Source organism: Balaenoptera acutorostrata, chromosome 15, assembly GCF_949987535.1.
Source record: "Balaenoptera acutorostrata chromosome 15, mBalAcu1.1, whole genome shotgun sequence".
Taxonomy (NCBI): domain Eukaryota; kingdom Metazoa; phylum Chordata; class Mammalia; order Artiodactyla; family Balaenopteridae; genus Balaenoptera; species Balaenoptera acutorostrata.
The window spans coordinates 36261013-36273001 of NC_080078.1; the positions used below are offsets into that span (position 1 = coordinate 36261013).

The window sequence follows — 11989 nt, forward strand, 5'->3', positions numbered from 1 at the left end:
GAAGTCTCCCAGGGACTGCGATGTTACACGGTCCAGGATCTGTACTTACAGAAACAGCCTGACAGCTTACTTTAAGGATTGGAAAATATTCACGCAAAACTGCCAGGCATCTACAAGGTGCTCCGAATATCTAATAACAATAACATTTCCTAATAATAACAGTAATCCTTGTTATAAGTAGCAGTATTTCAATTAGGAGGCGCGATTTGGGCGGAACCTGGAAGGCGGATGGGATTGGGAAAGGCGGTGGGCAGGAGGGAGGACATTCCAAGGCAAGCGCGGTCTTCCTGAGCCAGGGGCCAACCTCCAGGAGCCAGGGGAGGGGACGCGGGAAGGGCGGACGGAAGCTCGCAGCCAAGGCGTCCCTCCCTCACCCGCTCCAGGCCTTCACCCCTAGTAGAGAGCGCACCCTGGCGGGGGCGTAAGTCTCGCACTGGCTTCGCCCTGAATGGGAAGATGCAGCCTTCGCCTGCCCAGGCCAAGCTAGGGCGTGCCTCCTGCTGTCCAGCCTCCCAGCGGAGGGGTAAAGCGAGGGGCAATAGGAGGCGACCCGGTAGCATCCACCAAACCTCCCAGCCGCGCTGGCAGCCCGCCTCCGGGGCCGCTGCTGTCCTGGCCCGCCTCCACCCTTCCCTCCCCGCCGGGGCCCCTGCTTCCTAAGGCAGCCCCAGGATCCGAGGCGCCCGGCGCGCCCCCCTTGGCCCTCCCCTCCCCGGCTCCGGGATTCCCAGGCTTCGGAGCCCAGGCCGGGCGGGCAGTGGCGGGCAGCTAGGCAGGGAGCGAGTGAGGGAGGGGGCTGGCCGGCCTCTGAAGTCGGCCCCAAGTTACATGTGGGAAGCGGTGGCTATGACGCAAGTTTCCAGGGGGCCCTGGGCTCGGAGGGAGCGCGCCAGAGCAGCTCCTCTCTGTGCAGTTGCAACCGAAGAAGAAAAAAGCCCGGAGCAGCACCTCAGGCTGCCTTCGCCTTCGCCGGGCCCAGCTGCGCACCCCCGCACCCCCGCACCCCGACGGCCGTCAAGCGCGCAGACCCTGCACGGAGCAGTCCCCGCCGGACCCCGGGCGCGCGGGCTGGGTTTCCTCGCTGTGGCTGGCCTTTTTTTTTTTTTTTTGCTACGCTTGCCAACCTGTCAGCTGATGGACCTCATCACCCATAGTGGCGCATGTAGCTCGGCCGCAGCTCGCTTCATTCACGCCGCGCCCTTCAAGCCCGCCCGCGGCCCCCGCACCCGGAGCTGGTGGGGAGGCGCGCAGACCCTGGCCACCACTCGCCCCCGGGGGCCAGCGCCCCTCTCGCCCGGGCCTCGCGCCGCCCTGGGGGGCGCTGCAAATAGTCCTTTGTTTACATGCAATTCCTTACTCCGCGGAAGGAGGCCGGGGGAGTGCTGAGTTTTCACCAGCTGTTTCCCGCCTTGAAACAGACATCTGATCAGCTGCAAACACACACACACACACACACACACACACACACACACACACACACATATACACACGCCCGGGGAGGCAGGCCGGAGAGACCTCCCTCCCGCCCCTCCCGCTCGCCTCCCTCCCCTCGCCGCCGCCGCAGCCAGCATCTGGGACCGGCCGATTCTGCACCTCCGTCCGGCGCTGCCCTTTGATTCGGATTTCCATCTTGTATTCTCCGGCGGACCGCGGGACCTGGCTCGTGCAGAGGAGGGGGGCCGATCGCTATGGAGTATTTCATGGTGCCCACTCAGAAGGTGCCCTCTTTGCAACATTTCAGGAAAACAGAGAAAGAAGTGATAGGAGGGCTCTGTAGGTGTGTACTCCTCCTCCCCCTCACCCCCTTCCCACGATTGCAGCCCCCGGCTAGTCCGCCCCGGCGGGCGCGCGTGTGCGCACGCATGGCCCGCGCCGCGGACCCTCTCGCCTTTCTTAGCCGCCGGGGTGGCTGCAGCCCTGCGCGCCAGGCTTGGGCCGCTCGGGGACCCTCCTCCCTCGGAACGTGGGGGCCCCGGGCGGCCCCGGTCACTTTTGTCCGCTGCAGGCGGGCGAGTCGCGACGTTTGTAAATTGCAAACAGACCCACGTGGTTCTGCAGCAGTCCCGGCCATGCTTGGTGCTGGTGGCTTTCCCCCCCTCGCTTCCTCCTCCCCCCTCCCGCGGCGGCTTCCTTCCTCTCCCTCCTTCATCGCTCTCTCTGGGCGCCCCCTGCAAGGGGGTCTGGGGGGCCCGGGGCGCGCGTGGGGCCGCGGGGCGGACGGCTATAATGCAGCTAAGCCGCGGCTCCGAGCGCGGGGGGGCGGGCGGGGAGCCGGGTGGTGTGAGTGTTTGCAGGGAGCGGCTGCAGCGGGGTCGGGGGGGCGTGCTGGAGTCGGGGTGCGGGAGTGGGCGGGACCCGAGGGGCCGGCGCGGCCCGCCGGGAGCGCCGTGGACCCGGGCACGTTGGCGGCCACTCGCTAGCTTGCCGCCCGCGCCCGGGCGCTGTTTACTAGCGAGGCCTGGACGTGACTCTGCAGCCCTCTTGGAGTAGGCGGACCTCAGCGCGCCGCCTCGCGGGAGCAGTAGTTCTCCGCGCCGCGTCGGTGCGGCATTGTGGGAGTTGTAGGCGCGCCTGGGCCACGCTTTACCCGCACAAAGCTCTGACCCCGCGGGCGGGATGGGCGAGGCAGGCCGGGTGCGGGGCTTTTTGGGGAGGGGGCATCAGAGGTCGCCCCTAGCCTCACCAGGCCGCTGCCCGCCGCACGTGGGTCTCCGCTGCAAACTTTCCGGTCTCGTGCCCCTCCCCCCAGCCATAAACCGAAAGCGTCCGGTTGTCCAGCAGGCTGGGTGGGTGGGTGGATGGGTGGTCCGAGATCCGTAGCCTTCCCCAGGAGGCACTTTCTTAGTTTGGCCCGGGTTGCTCCAGATCTACCCTTTACCGCAGAGCTTTGGGTTAGCGGAATCGCCCTGGACAGTTGTTAAAATGCACACGCCCGCAATTCCGATCGCTAGGAGAAGGGCCTGGGCATCTGCATATTGAACACAACCTGTGGGACGGCGATACTGCGTGGGTTGTTCTCTGCGGGTCCAAGTTTGGGACCTGTGGCCCCTTTCCTGCCGTGCTACTTTAGGAGCGAAATGGCTCCCCAGGGCTGGGGCCACGTGCTCTGCGGTTCTGGGCAGGCAAGGCGGGGATTGAGGGAGGAGGAGCCGCAGGCGGTGTGGCCCAGGCTGCTTGACACCAGGGGCTGCAGAAACCAGGTTGGGGGAAGGTTGTTGCACACGTATACACCCCTACACCCCCCCCCCATCCCCCGCACACACCAGGGCTACCACCTTAACTACTCTTTTTTTTTTTTTTTAAATTTATTTATTTATTTAATTTTTCGCCGCATTGGGTCTTCATTGCTGCGTGCGGGCTTTTTCTAGTTGCGGTGAGCGGGGGTACTCTTCGTTGCAGTGCGCGGGCTTCTCATTGTGGTGGCTTCTCTTGTTGCGGAGCACGGGCTCTAGGCACGCGGGCTTCAGTAGTTGTGGCACGAGGGCTCAGTAGTTGTGGCTTGCAGGCTCTAGAGCGCAAGCTCTGTAGTTGTGGCGCACGGGCTTAGTTGTTCCGTGGCATGTGGGATCTTCCCGGACCAAGGCTCGAACCCGTGTCCCCTGCATTAGCAGGCGGATTCTTAACCACTGCGCCACTAGGGAAGTCCCTTAACTACTCTTAAGTTCAAGGTGGTGGGCAGTCAGCAGCACCACCCTGAGTGTTGGCCCTTCCCTAAGGATCACCTGGAGGGCTTAGCTGTAATAAGTGAAAAGAAAAAAAAAAAAAAAAATTCTGGAGCACATAATGCATTGTAGGGATTCGTTTTGTGAGATTTTTCTCACTGAATTGTCACAATCTTCCTCTGAGTAAAGTGGCTTTATGATTTCTGTGTGGGCGGAGGATAGGTTTGGGAAGGAACAGGTAGGGCAAGTGGTGGGGCTGGGACTTGAACTCTGATCCCAGAGCCCTGCTCTTACCCTGAGCTGCTGATTGCTCAGAGGGGGCCTGGGCAGTGAGGAGGTGGGTTGAGCTGCCCCAGATGCTGGAGTGGACATTCTGGGCCTGATCCCAGGCAGGCTTGGTACCATAGGACCCTCTGGCTGCCAGGCCTGGGCCTTGGCTGTGTCCTCTCTGGGCCCCCTAGGACTCCGGCTTGACCTGTTCCTCTTCCAAGCCCCCCTTCAGAGGAGTCCAGCAGTCCCTTAGGGACCAAGTGCCCCAGGGTTGGGCACGGGGACTACTCAGCTTGTCCAGCTGTGAGACAGTTGTCAGCCCATGCACTGGGTGTGGATTTGGGGCCTCTGGGTTTTTTCATTTTCAGGAGGAGCTGCCGGGTGAGGTAGGATTGAGTGTGGGTTGGGCGGGGCCTTCTGGCTGGATATACTTGCTTCTCAGGCTGGTGGACTTTGCTCCATCCCTCAGTGACTAGCAGGGCTCCCTGCTTCTCTCCTCAGTCTCGCAGAGGGGATGGTACCGTACAGTGGCACGCACATAAGCTGTGTGGTTTTGGACATGTTGCCTAATTGCTCTCAGCCTCCGTAAAATGGAGCACCTGTGAAGTTTGGCTACGTGTGTGGAAAGTGCCTGGTAGCTATTAAGTGGCACTCAGATTCTTAGAAGCAGGAGCACGGTGGTCTTAAAGAGTTTACCTACTGCCTGCCATAGGGGGGAAAGAGACCAGCTCCCCTCAGAAGGAGTTAGAGAACAATTAGGGACTTTGGAGTGTGTTGGGTCCCTGATCTGGTATTTACGAGGCACCTACTTTGTGCTGGGATTGAGGACACCACAATAAACGAGAACTTGCTCCTGTTCTAAGAGCTAGAAGTCTCATGGTGCTACAGGACAAGTCAGTTTCCTTGGAGCCATGGGTTCTCCTGGGATCCTGGGTACAAACTCTGAAAAAACAAGGCATCCTGAACACCTCAATCTGTCTCCCTTTTTTTTTTTTCCTCCATCTCTTTTAAACTTCACCACAACCCTATGAAGTGAGGCCATATTCCCCTGTTTTATAGATGGGGAAACTGAGGCTTTGAGAGACGAAGTGGCTAAGCTTGGGGTTCCACAGCTAGTAAGTGGCAGGGCTGGAGTTTCCACTTGAACCCAGTGCAGGGCTCCCTCTGAGGGGCTGGAGAAGCTGTGGGGAGGGGGTGTTTCTGATGGGAACAACCTGGACGTGGTTTGTTCTGGGACTGAGGGCAGGGTGTATGGATAGAAGCAGTGGGGATGGGCGAGGGCCCCGGGCTGCTTCAGTACCTGCAGCAGAGAGAAGGATGGGGGCCTTGGGCATCCTTGATGAGAGGGTCGTCTTCCTCCTGTCCTCCTTTTGGGGTATGGGAGAAACCCTGCGTGGGCTTTCCCACCTCTGACTGTGTAGACATTGAGTGGTGGGTGTGTGAGTGACTTCGGGGCAGTGTGAAATGAGAGTTCTCAGTGGCTAATTTGAGGCTGGAGCCGGGCAGGGGGGTGTGGGGATTAGGGGATACCAGTTTGCCCTTGGGCTAGGCAGGAGGGACAGGTACAGATCCGGATCTAGAATTGAAGAGTCGGCTTCCTGCCCTTGAGCCTCTGGTTGGGATGTGGGCATTATTCCAGGGGGGGGCTGTCTTGGGGGCACCCTGGTAGAGGGGGGTGGCAGCTCTGGTCTTGGCACTGGAGGCTGGTACGCAAACAGTTCCTTGGCCATTGGCTGCCCAGCCCCAGGAGACTGGCTGGCTGAGGCTCTCAGGGAGGGAGACAAGTAAGAGAGAGCATCTGTGGACCAGGCCTCACTGCTCACCTGGGGGGGTCTGAAGTTGATGTGAAGGAGGTGGAGGACCTTACAATTACTGTAAATCATGTTTACTTCTGCAAAACTCAGAAAGAAATGTAAGAAACTTTCAGGCATTTGCAGAAAAATCCACTTTATCTAGCAGAGTAGCAGCTGGAAATGCTAATTAGCCATCCTGTATAGGAACCCCTGGATGGTCATGATTCCACTCGTCAGAACCCCTGGTTAGTCTGCATTCTATTAAAGAAACTTCCAGGGCTATTTAGGTGAGTTGGTCTTGGTGGCAGCCTAAGTCCCTATGAGGAACTGTGGCTTTGGGATGAAGTCTGTTTTCTGGGACTTAAGTCTGTACTAGGTTAACCAGCAGCTGGTTCCTGAACCAGGAGCCTGGGCTGATGGACTTGGTGGTAAAGGGGACAGGATAGAACATTCGGAAGAGCCAGGATGAGCAGGCCCTTTCTCCCTGCCTGGACGCCAGGCCCCTTCCTTCTGGGAACTTCTGGGCTGGGGCCTTCAGGCCTGGGGTCCTGTGGTCTCCTTTGGTGTCTCCCCAGCTCATGGGCATCCTGGGGAGAAGGGAGGGGCTGAATGTTGGCTTCCCTGGGCTGAGGTTTCATGGGCAGATGAGCTGGCTGGTGGGGCTGCGGCAGTGGTAGGGGGCAGTGGGTGTTGAGTTCTGGCTTCAGCCTGGGGAGTTGGTGGGACTTGGGGGCTGGGAAGTGCAGGAGGTGCGTTGCAGCTGTACCCTGCTATGCCCGCTGTCATGGTGTGATCTTGGGCAAGTCACTTCACTTCTGGGCCTCATCCTGTCCCACCATTTGTCAGGAGGGCCAGGGTGCTGCCTCTTGAGGCCACACACAGGGCTCTGGTAAGCAGGGCTATGTGTGAGCCCTCAGTAGAGGGTGCCACACCTGGGTGGGGGAGGAGAGCATTCGTTTTGGCTCCTGCAGGTGCCTGTGGTGCCCTGGTGTGGCTGCCTGACCTTGGACATGTCACTTCCCCTCCCAGAACCCTAGATTCCTTATTGCAACGCAGCCACCCAACTGGGTGTCCATGGGAGTCACACAGGGAAAAATATAAAAAGTCCTGTGACTGATAGTAAGAGCTAACCTGATGGCAGTGCACACCCATGCTCAGTCCTTTCTACAGGGGTGACTGTCACCTGTCTGTTGGGGTGTCCGGCTCTGAGGGGTGGTGCAGAGCCCACTCTGCCCTGTGGGTAAGAGCAGGGCTCTGGGATCAGGGCTCAAGTCCCAGCCCCAGCACTTACTGTAGCTGTTCCCTTCCCAAGCGTCAGTGTCTTCATGCCATAAGGCCGCTTAACTCAGAGGAAGATTGAGATGGTTCCGTGAGAAAATTCCAGCAAAGTGAGTCCTTAGCACATTACATTAAGAACTCAAGACTTCATATTTTATTTTATTTTATTTTTTTGGCCATGTCCCTCGGCTTGTAGGATCTTAGTTCCCCAACCAGGGATTGAACCCCAGCGCACGAAGTGAAAGCGCCAAGTCCTAACCACGAGACCGCCAGGTTAAAACAGTAACTCTGTTGCTAGTGTCTCCAGGTGGGCCTTCTGGAAGGGCCAGCACTCAGGGTGACCCAGGGCTGGAGGTGGGGCTCCTTTCTGACCCCTTACCACTCTGGTCAGCTCTGGCCTGTGGGCATCACCAGGGAGTGCCCAGGGGTGGGGTGAGTGGTAGGGGGGGGGCGGTCTCTCCCTGTATCTCTCTGGGGCAGGGATGGGGTAGCTCCCAGACAGGTCTCAGTCACTCAGTGGCTTGGCTTCCTAGGGATATTTCTCCCCGTGTCTTTACAGTTTTTTTTTTTTTTTGGCTGCGCTGTGTGGCATGTGGGATCCTAGTTCCCCGACCAGGGATCAAACCCGTGCCCCATGCAGTGGAAGTGCAGAGTCTCAACCACTGGACCACGAGGGAAGTCCCCCCTCCCCATGTCTTTAATCCACCTGCCGCAGAGGGTCTGGAGGGCACTGCCAGACCCAGGAGCCTGGACTCAGTTCTGATCCACGCCCCCCCCTCCCCCCCGCCTGCAAAGGGGTAGGCAAGCCACTGCTTATCAGGTCTCTGACCTGCATCCTCCCCTTTTCACCATCACCCCCACTGTAGGGGCAGGGAAACTGACAGAAGGGAGGTGCCCCTGGCCCAGAAGTGGGGGAGCCAGATGCCCGGCTGTCTGACCCTAAAACTGTGTCCCTCCCACTCTGAGCCCTAAGTCTCATTTGTAAATGGGGGTCGTGGGCCCCCTTTCCAGTGCCGTGAGGGAACTGTGTCTTGGGGAGGGTCCCAGGGAGACGCTGGGGGTGCTGGTGCAGGACAGGGCTTCAGACCCCCAGCAGCGGCTGATGTGGAGCCTGCTCCCAGCCCACCCCCAGCTGACCGCCCTCTCTGTGGGGAGAGGAGGCAGAGACCCAGGAGGGGGCAAGAGCGAGTTTAGGGTCCCTCAGGGAGCTGAGGGGGGACAGGTGGGGCAGGCTGGCACGCCAGCAAGGCCTCGGTTGTCTCTAGCTGTTGCAGATGTGCTCCCCTCCTACGTTTCCAAGCAAACTCCTTTTTGCCTAGGGATGGGCATGGGGGCCTGGGCACCTACCTCTTTGAGCCCAGCCTCCCCCACCAACGGAACAAGCCTGCCCAGAATCCTTTCCCCATTCTCCTAGACCCAGAGGTGTGAGCTCTCTTGGCCCAGGCCTGGACCAGGTCACCCCAGGAGGGCCCCTCAGGAAGAAGCCAGGGCTGTGGCTTTGGGTGGGGCCGGTGGCCTCTTCTGGGAGCCCAGCATCTGGAAGCCATCAGTCCAGGGGCGGGGGAGTTGCAGGAGAGGGCCTGGAAGGGGAGCATGCCTCCTCCAGGCCACACACAGGCCCACCTCTCAGGAGCAGTGGCGTTGGGCCCACAGGCCCCGCTGCCGTCTCTGCCTCCTGCCAATGCCTCTCGGCCGGCAGCCTCGCCCCCTACCGCTTGCTGCCTTCTCTCTCACCCCACTGGCTGCCGCTCCTGCAAGATGCAATCACATAATATGCAATAACATCGCCTACTGCATGCTGGGAGCCTCGATTCTCTGGCACAGGGTGGGCCTGCCTTTTGGGATGGGTGGGCTTCAGGGAGAACTGTCCCCAGGGGAGGTTGGCCGGGTCCTCTTCCTGGAGTGAGTGGTACCTGTCTTGTCTTTGAAGCCTTAGCCCAGGGTCTGGGGCCGGGCTGGGGGCTTATGTAGTAGCTTGTGGCTGTGGGGATGGGAAGGGAGGAGGGACATCTCCCTCAGTCCTCAAGCCTGCGACCTTGAAGGAGGGGGTCCAGGTGCATAGCAAGGAGCTCAGAGGTGTCCCAAGAGCAGGTGTCTCTGATTATCACCTGAGGCCACCTGCATCAGAATCACAGGGATTCTTAGCCATGTGGGTTTCTGGGCCCCACTCAGACATGCTGGCCAGACACTGGGCTTGGGACCTGATGTCTGCACGCTTATTTTGACACCCAGGCATCCCAGAGCACGCTACTCCATCAGCCCCCTGATCTACTGGGGGTGTAAGCATCAGACAGAGCTGGTATCTTCTGTAGTGGGAGGGATGCCTATTACACTTAGGCCCTTCTGGAGATGAATTGTAAAGACAGGGGCCACTGGGGGCAGGGCATGGAGGGCGCCCAGCCTGAGCTTGTCCCTGTCTTCCCCGCAGCCTTGCCAACATTCCATTGACCCCTGAGACTCAGCGGGACCAGGAGCGGCGGATTCGGCGGGAGATTGCTAACAGCAACGAGCGGAGGCGCATGCAGAGCATCAACGCGGGCTTCCAGTCCCTCAAGACCCTCATCCCCCACACAGATGGAGAGAAACTCAGCAAGGTGGGCAAGCGCCAGGAGGACTTCTTGGAGGAGGTGGTGGGCTGGAGCAGGGAGATTCGGAAAACACTGTCAGCCAGGGTCCCTGATTTGTCTGTCCCTCCTGCCCTCAGGCAGCCATTCTCCAGCAGACGGCGGAATACATCTTCTCCCTGGAGCAGGAGAAGACCAGGCTCCTGCAGCAGAACACACAGCTCAAGCGCTTTATCCAGGTAGCGCCCTGCCCTCCTCCTGGCTCCCTCTCACTGGCATGGGCGTGTCCGGGCCCAACCACTGGCTTGGGACTGTGATGTGGCTGTGGGTCCTTTCTTCCCCACTGACCTGCCTACTTCTGGCACTTGCCTTCCTGCCCAGGCCCTGATTTAGCCAGGGTCAAGTGCAGTGGAGTGGGCTCTGGAAGGAACTGGGTGACTTTTGGGAAGCAAGTCCATTCTGCCTCCTTTCCCAGCCTTGGCTGTCTGGTAGATTTGCACACTGGGGCTCCCCAGTGCCAGTGCACCTGGGTTTGACAGCTTTGGGGGGCTGCGATGGAGCTCCCCACCCCCACTCCCGGTGGTGGTGGTGGTGGTTGTGGTGTATGCAGTGTCACAGCACACTCACCGACCCCTTGGGGTCCTCAGGAGCTGAGCGGCTCATCCCCCAAGCGGCGGCGGGCAGAGGACAAGGACGAGGGCATCGGCTCGCCAGACATCTGGGAGGACGAGAAGGCGGAGGACCTGCGGCGGGAGATGATCGAGCTGCGGCAGCAGCTGGACAAGGAGCGCTCGGTGCGCATGATGCTGGAGGAGCAGGTGAGGCGGGTGGGCTGGCAGGCGGGGGATGCTGTCCAGCTCTCTTCCTTTCCTCCTGTTATTTACGGGAGCTCCTGCTTTGTGCCAGGCCTAGGAGAGGAGTGTCCAGTGGGGAGCAAAGCAGAGAGGTCCCAGTCCTTGGGGGTCACTGTCTGCCTGGGGAGAGATGAGTCAAAGGCTCTCACATCGTAATCATGCAGCTGTGATAAAGGCCACACCGGATGGGTGGGCATCAGGAGGGGGACCTGGGCTGGTTCCAGATGGGCCACCCCATAGCTTCTCTGTGGAAGTGACCTGAGCCGAGGGTGGGAGGGCGAGTCTCACCGCTGACCAGGCAGAGAGGGGAGAAGGGTGCTCCAGGCAGAGAGAACAGCATGGGCAAAGGCCTGGGGCTGGAGGCAGGCAGGGAGGGAGCATGGCATGAGGGGGGCTGCACGGGAGGGGAGCAGAGTCAGGGCGGGCCTGGCTGGCTACGGTCAGGACTTTGGTCTCCACCCCGAGGGTGGCAGGGAGGCCGACCTCAGCAGTCTGTGGGCCCCGAGCTGGGGGAGGCGCCAGGGTGTGGCCCGGGCCCTACCCCTGAGCCTGCCGTTCCACCCCCAGGTGCGCTCGCTGGAGGCCCACATGTACCCGGAAAAGCTCAAGGTGATCGCACAGCAGGTGCAGCTGCAACAGCAGCAGGAGCAGGTGCGGCTGCTGCACCAGGAGAAGCTGGAGCGGGAACAGCAGCACCTGCGGACCCAGGTGAGCAGGAGGTGCCTGGAGGGGTAGTTTGGGCCTGGGCCGGGGCCAGGGCTCTCAGACTCAACGTTGGTGCCTCTGGGTGTCTAGCAGGGTGGACCCCGGGCCTAAATCATGGTAATGCAGATGTTCCTGGCTTCCAGGTGTCTTGCATACATTATTACATTGAATCCTTGTTGTAGCCCTTTGAGGCCTGAGCTGTTTTTACTCCTGTTTACTGACAAGGAACTGGAGGCACAGAAAAGTTCAGTAACACACCCAAGATCCTCAGCAGTTTGGGGCAAGGATTTGAACCTTGGCCATCTAAATTCAGTCTGAACTCCCGACCATCACTGTATTTGTTAGATGTGAAGTGCTGGCTTGGCTCTGGAGAGGGAAGGGCCATGCAGTCTTAGACAGCCTAAAGCCCCTCTCCAGGCCACCTTTTCTTCATTCTTAAAATAAGAGGGGTGGGAGGGGTCACAAACTGGACAGCCCCCAGCGAGTGAAGGAGGCCGATGGGCTGGGGTGATCGGTGGAGGCTCTCCAGGCAGTGGGCAGAGGGAGATGGTTTTGGAGGGCCGTCCCATACCCTCTGTGGCGGACAGAAGGGGGGGCAGCTCCCAGAACCTTCGCAGAAAGACTGAGGGCCTCTGTCTTGCAGCTCCTGCCCACTCCGGCCCCTACCCACCACCCCACGGTGATCGTGCCGGCGCCAGCACCCCCTCCCTCCCACCACATCAATGTCGTCACCATGGGCCCCTCCTCGGTCATCAACTCTGTTTCAACATCCCGGCAAAATCTGGACACCATTGTGCAGGTACCTGGCTTGGGGAGGGGGCAACGCATGGGGGGTCGTCCTCTGGGAATGGGCCCTTTGTGGG

The 11989-nt window shown here is 60.1% G+C and overlaps 1 protein-coding gene across 4 annotated transcripts in view; it reads left to right on the forward strand.

Moving 5' to 3' along the window:
- TFAP4 (transcription factor AP-4) overlaps positions 1-11989 on the forward strand; it is a 34417-nt gene that overhangs the window by 20642 nt on the left and 1786 nt on the right. For 2 of the 4 annotated variants that reach the window (XM_007181535.2, XM_007181536.3), the window contains exons 1-6: positions 1559-1777; positions 9432-9597; positions 9708-9806; positions 10215-10385; positions 10989-11129; positions 11770-11925. In XM_007181535.2, the coding sequence (XP_007181597.1) occupies positions 1689-1777; positions 9432-9597; positions 9708-9806; positions 10215-10385; positions 10989-11129; positions 11770-11925 (822 nt within the window). In that variant the 5' untranslated portion in view covers positions 1559-1688. Of the gene's footprint in view, positions 1-1558; positions 1778-9431; positions 9598-9707; positions 9807-10214; positions 10386-10988; positions 11130-11769; positions 11926-11989 lie in introns of those variants that run through there. The other 2 variants (XM_007181537.2, XM_057530109.1) reach the window with 1 other exon arrangement.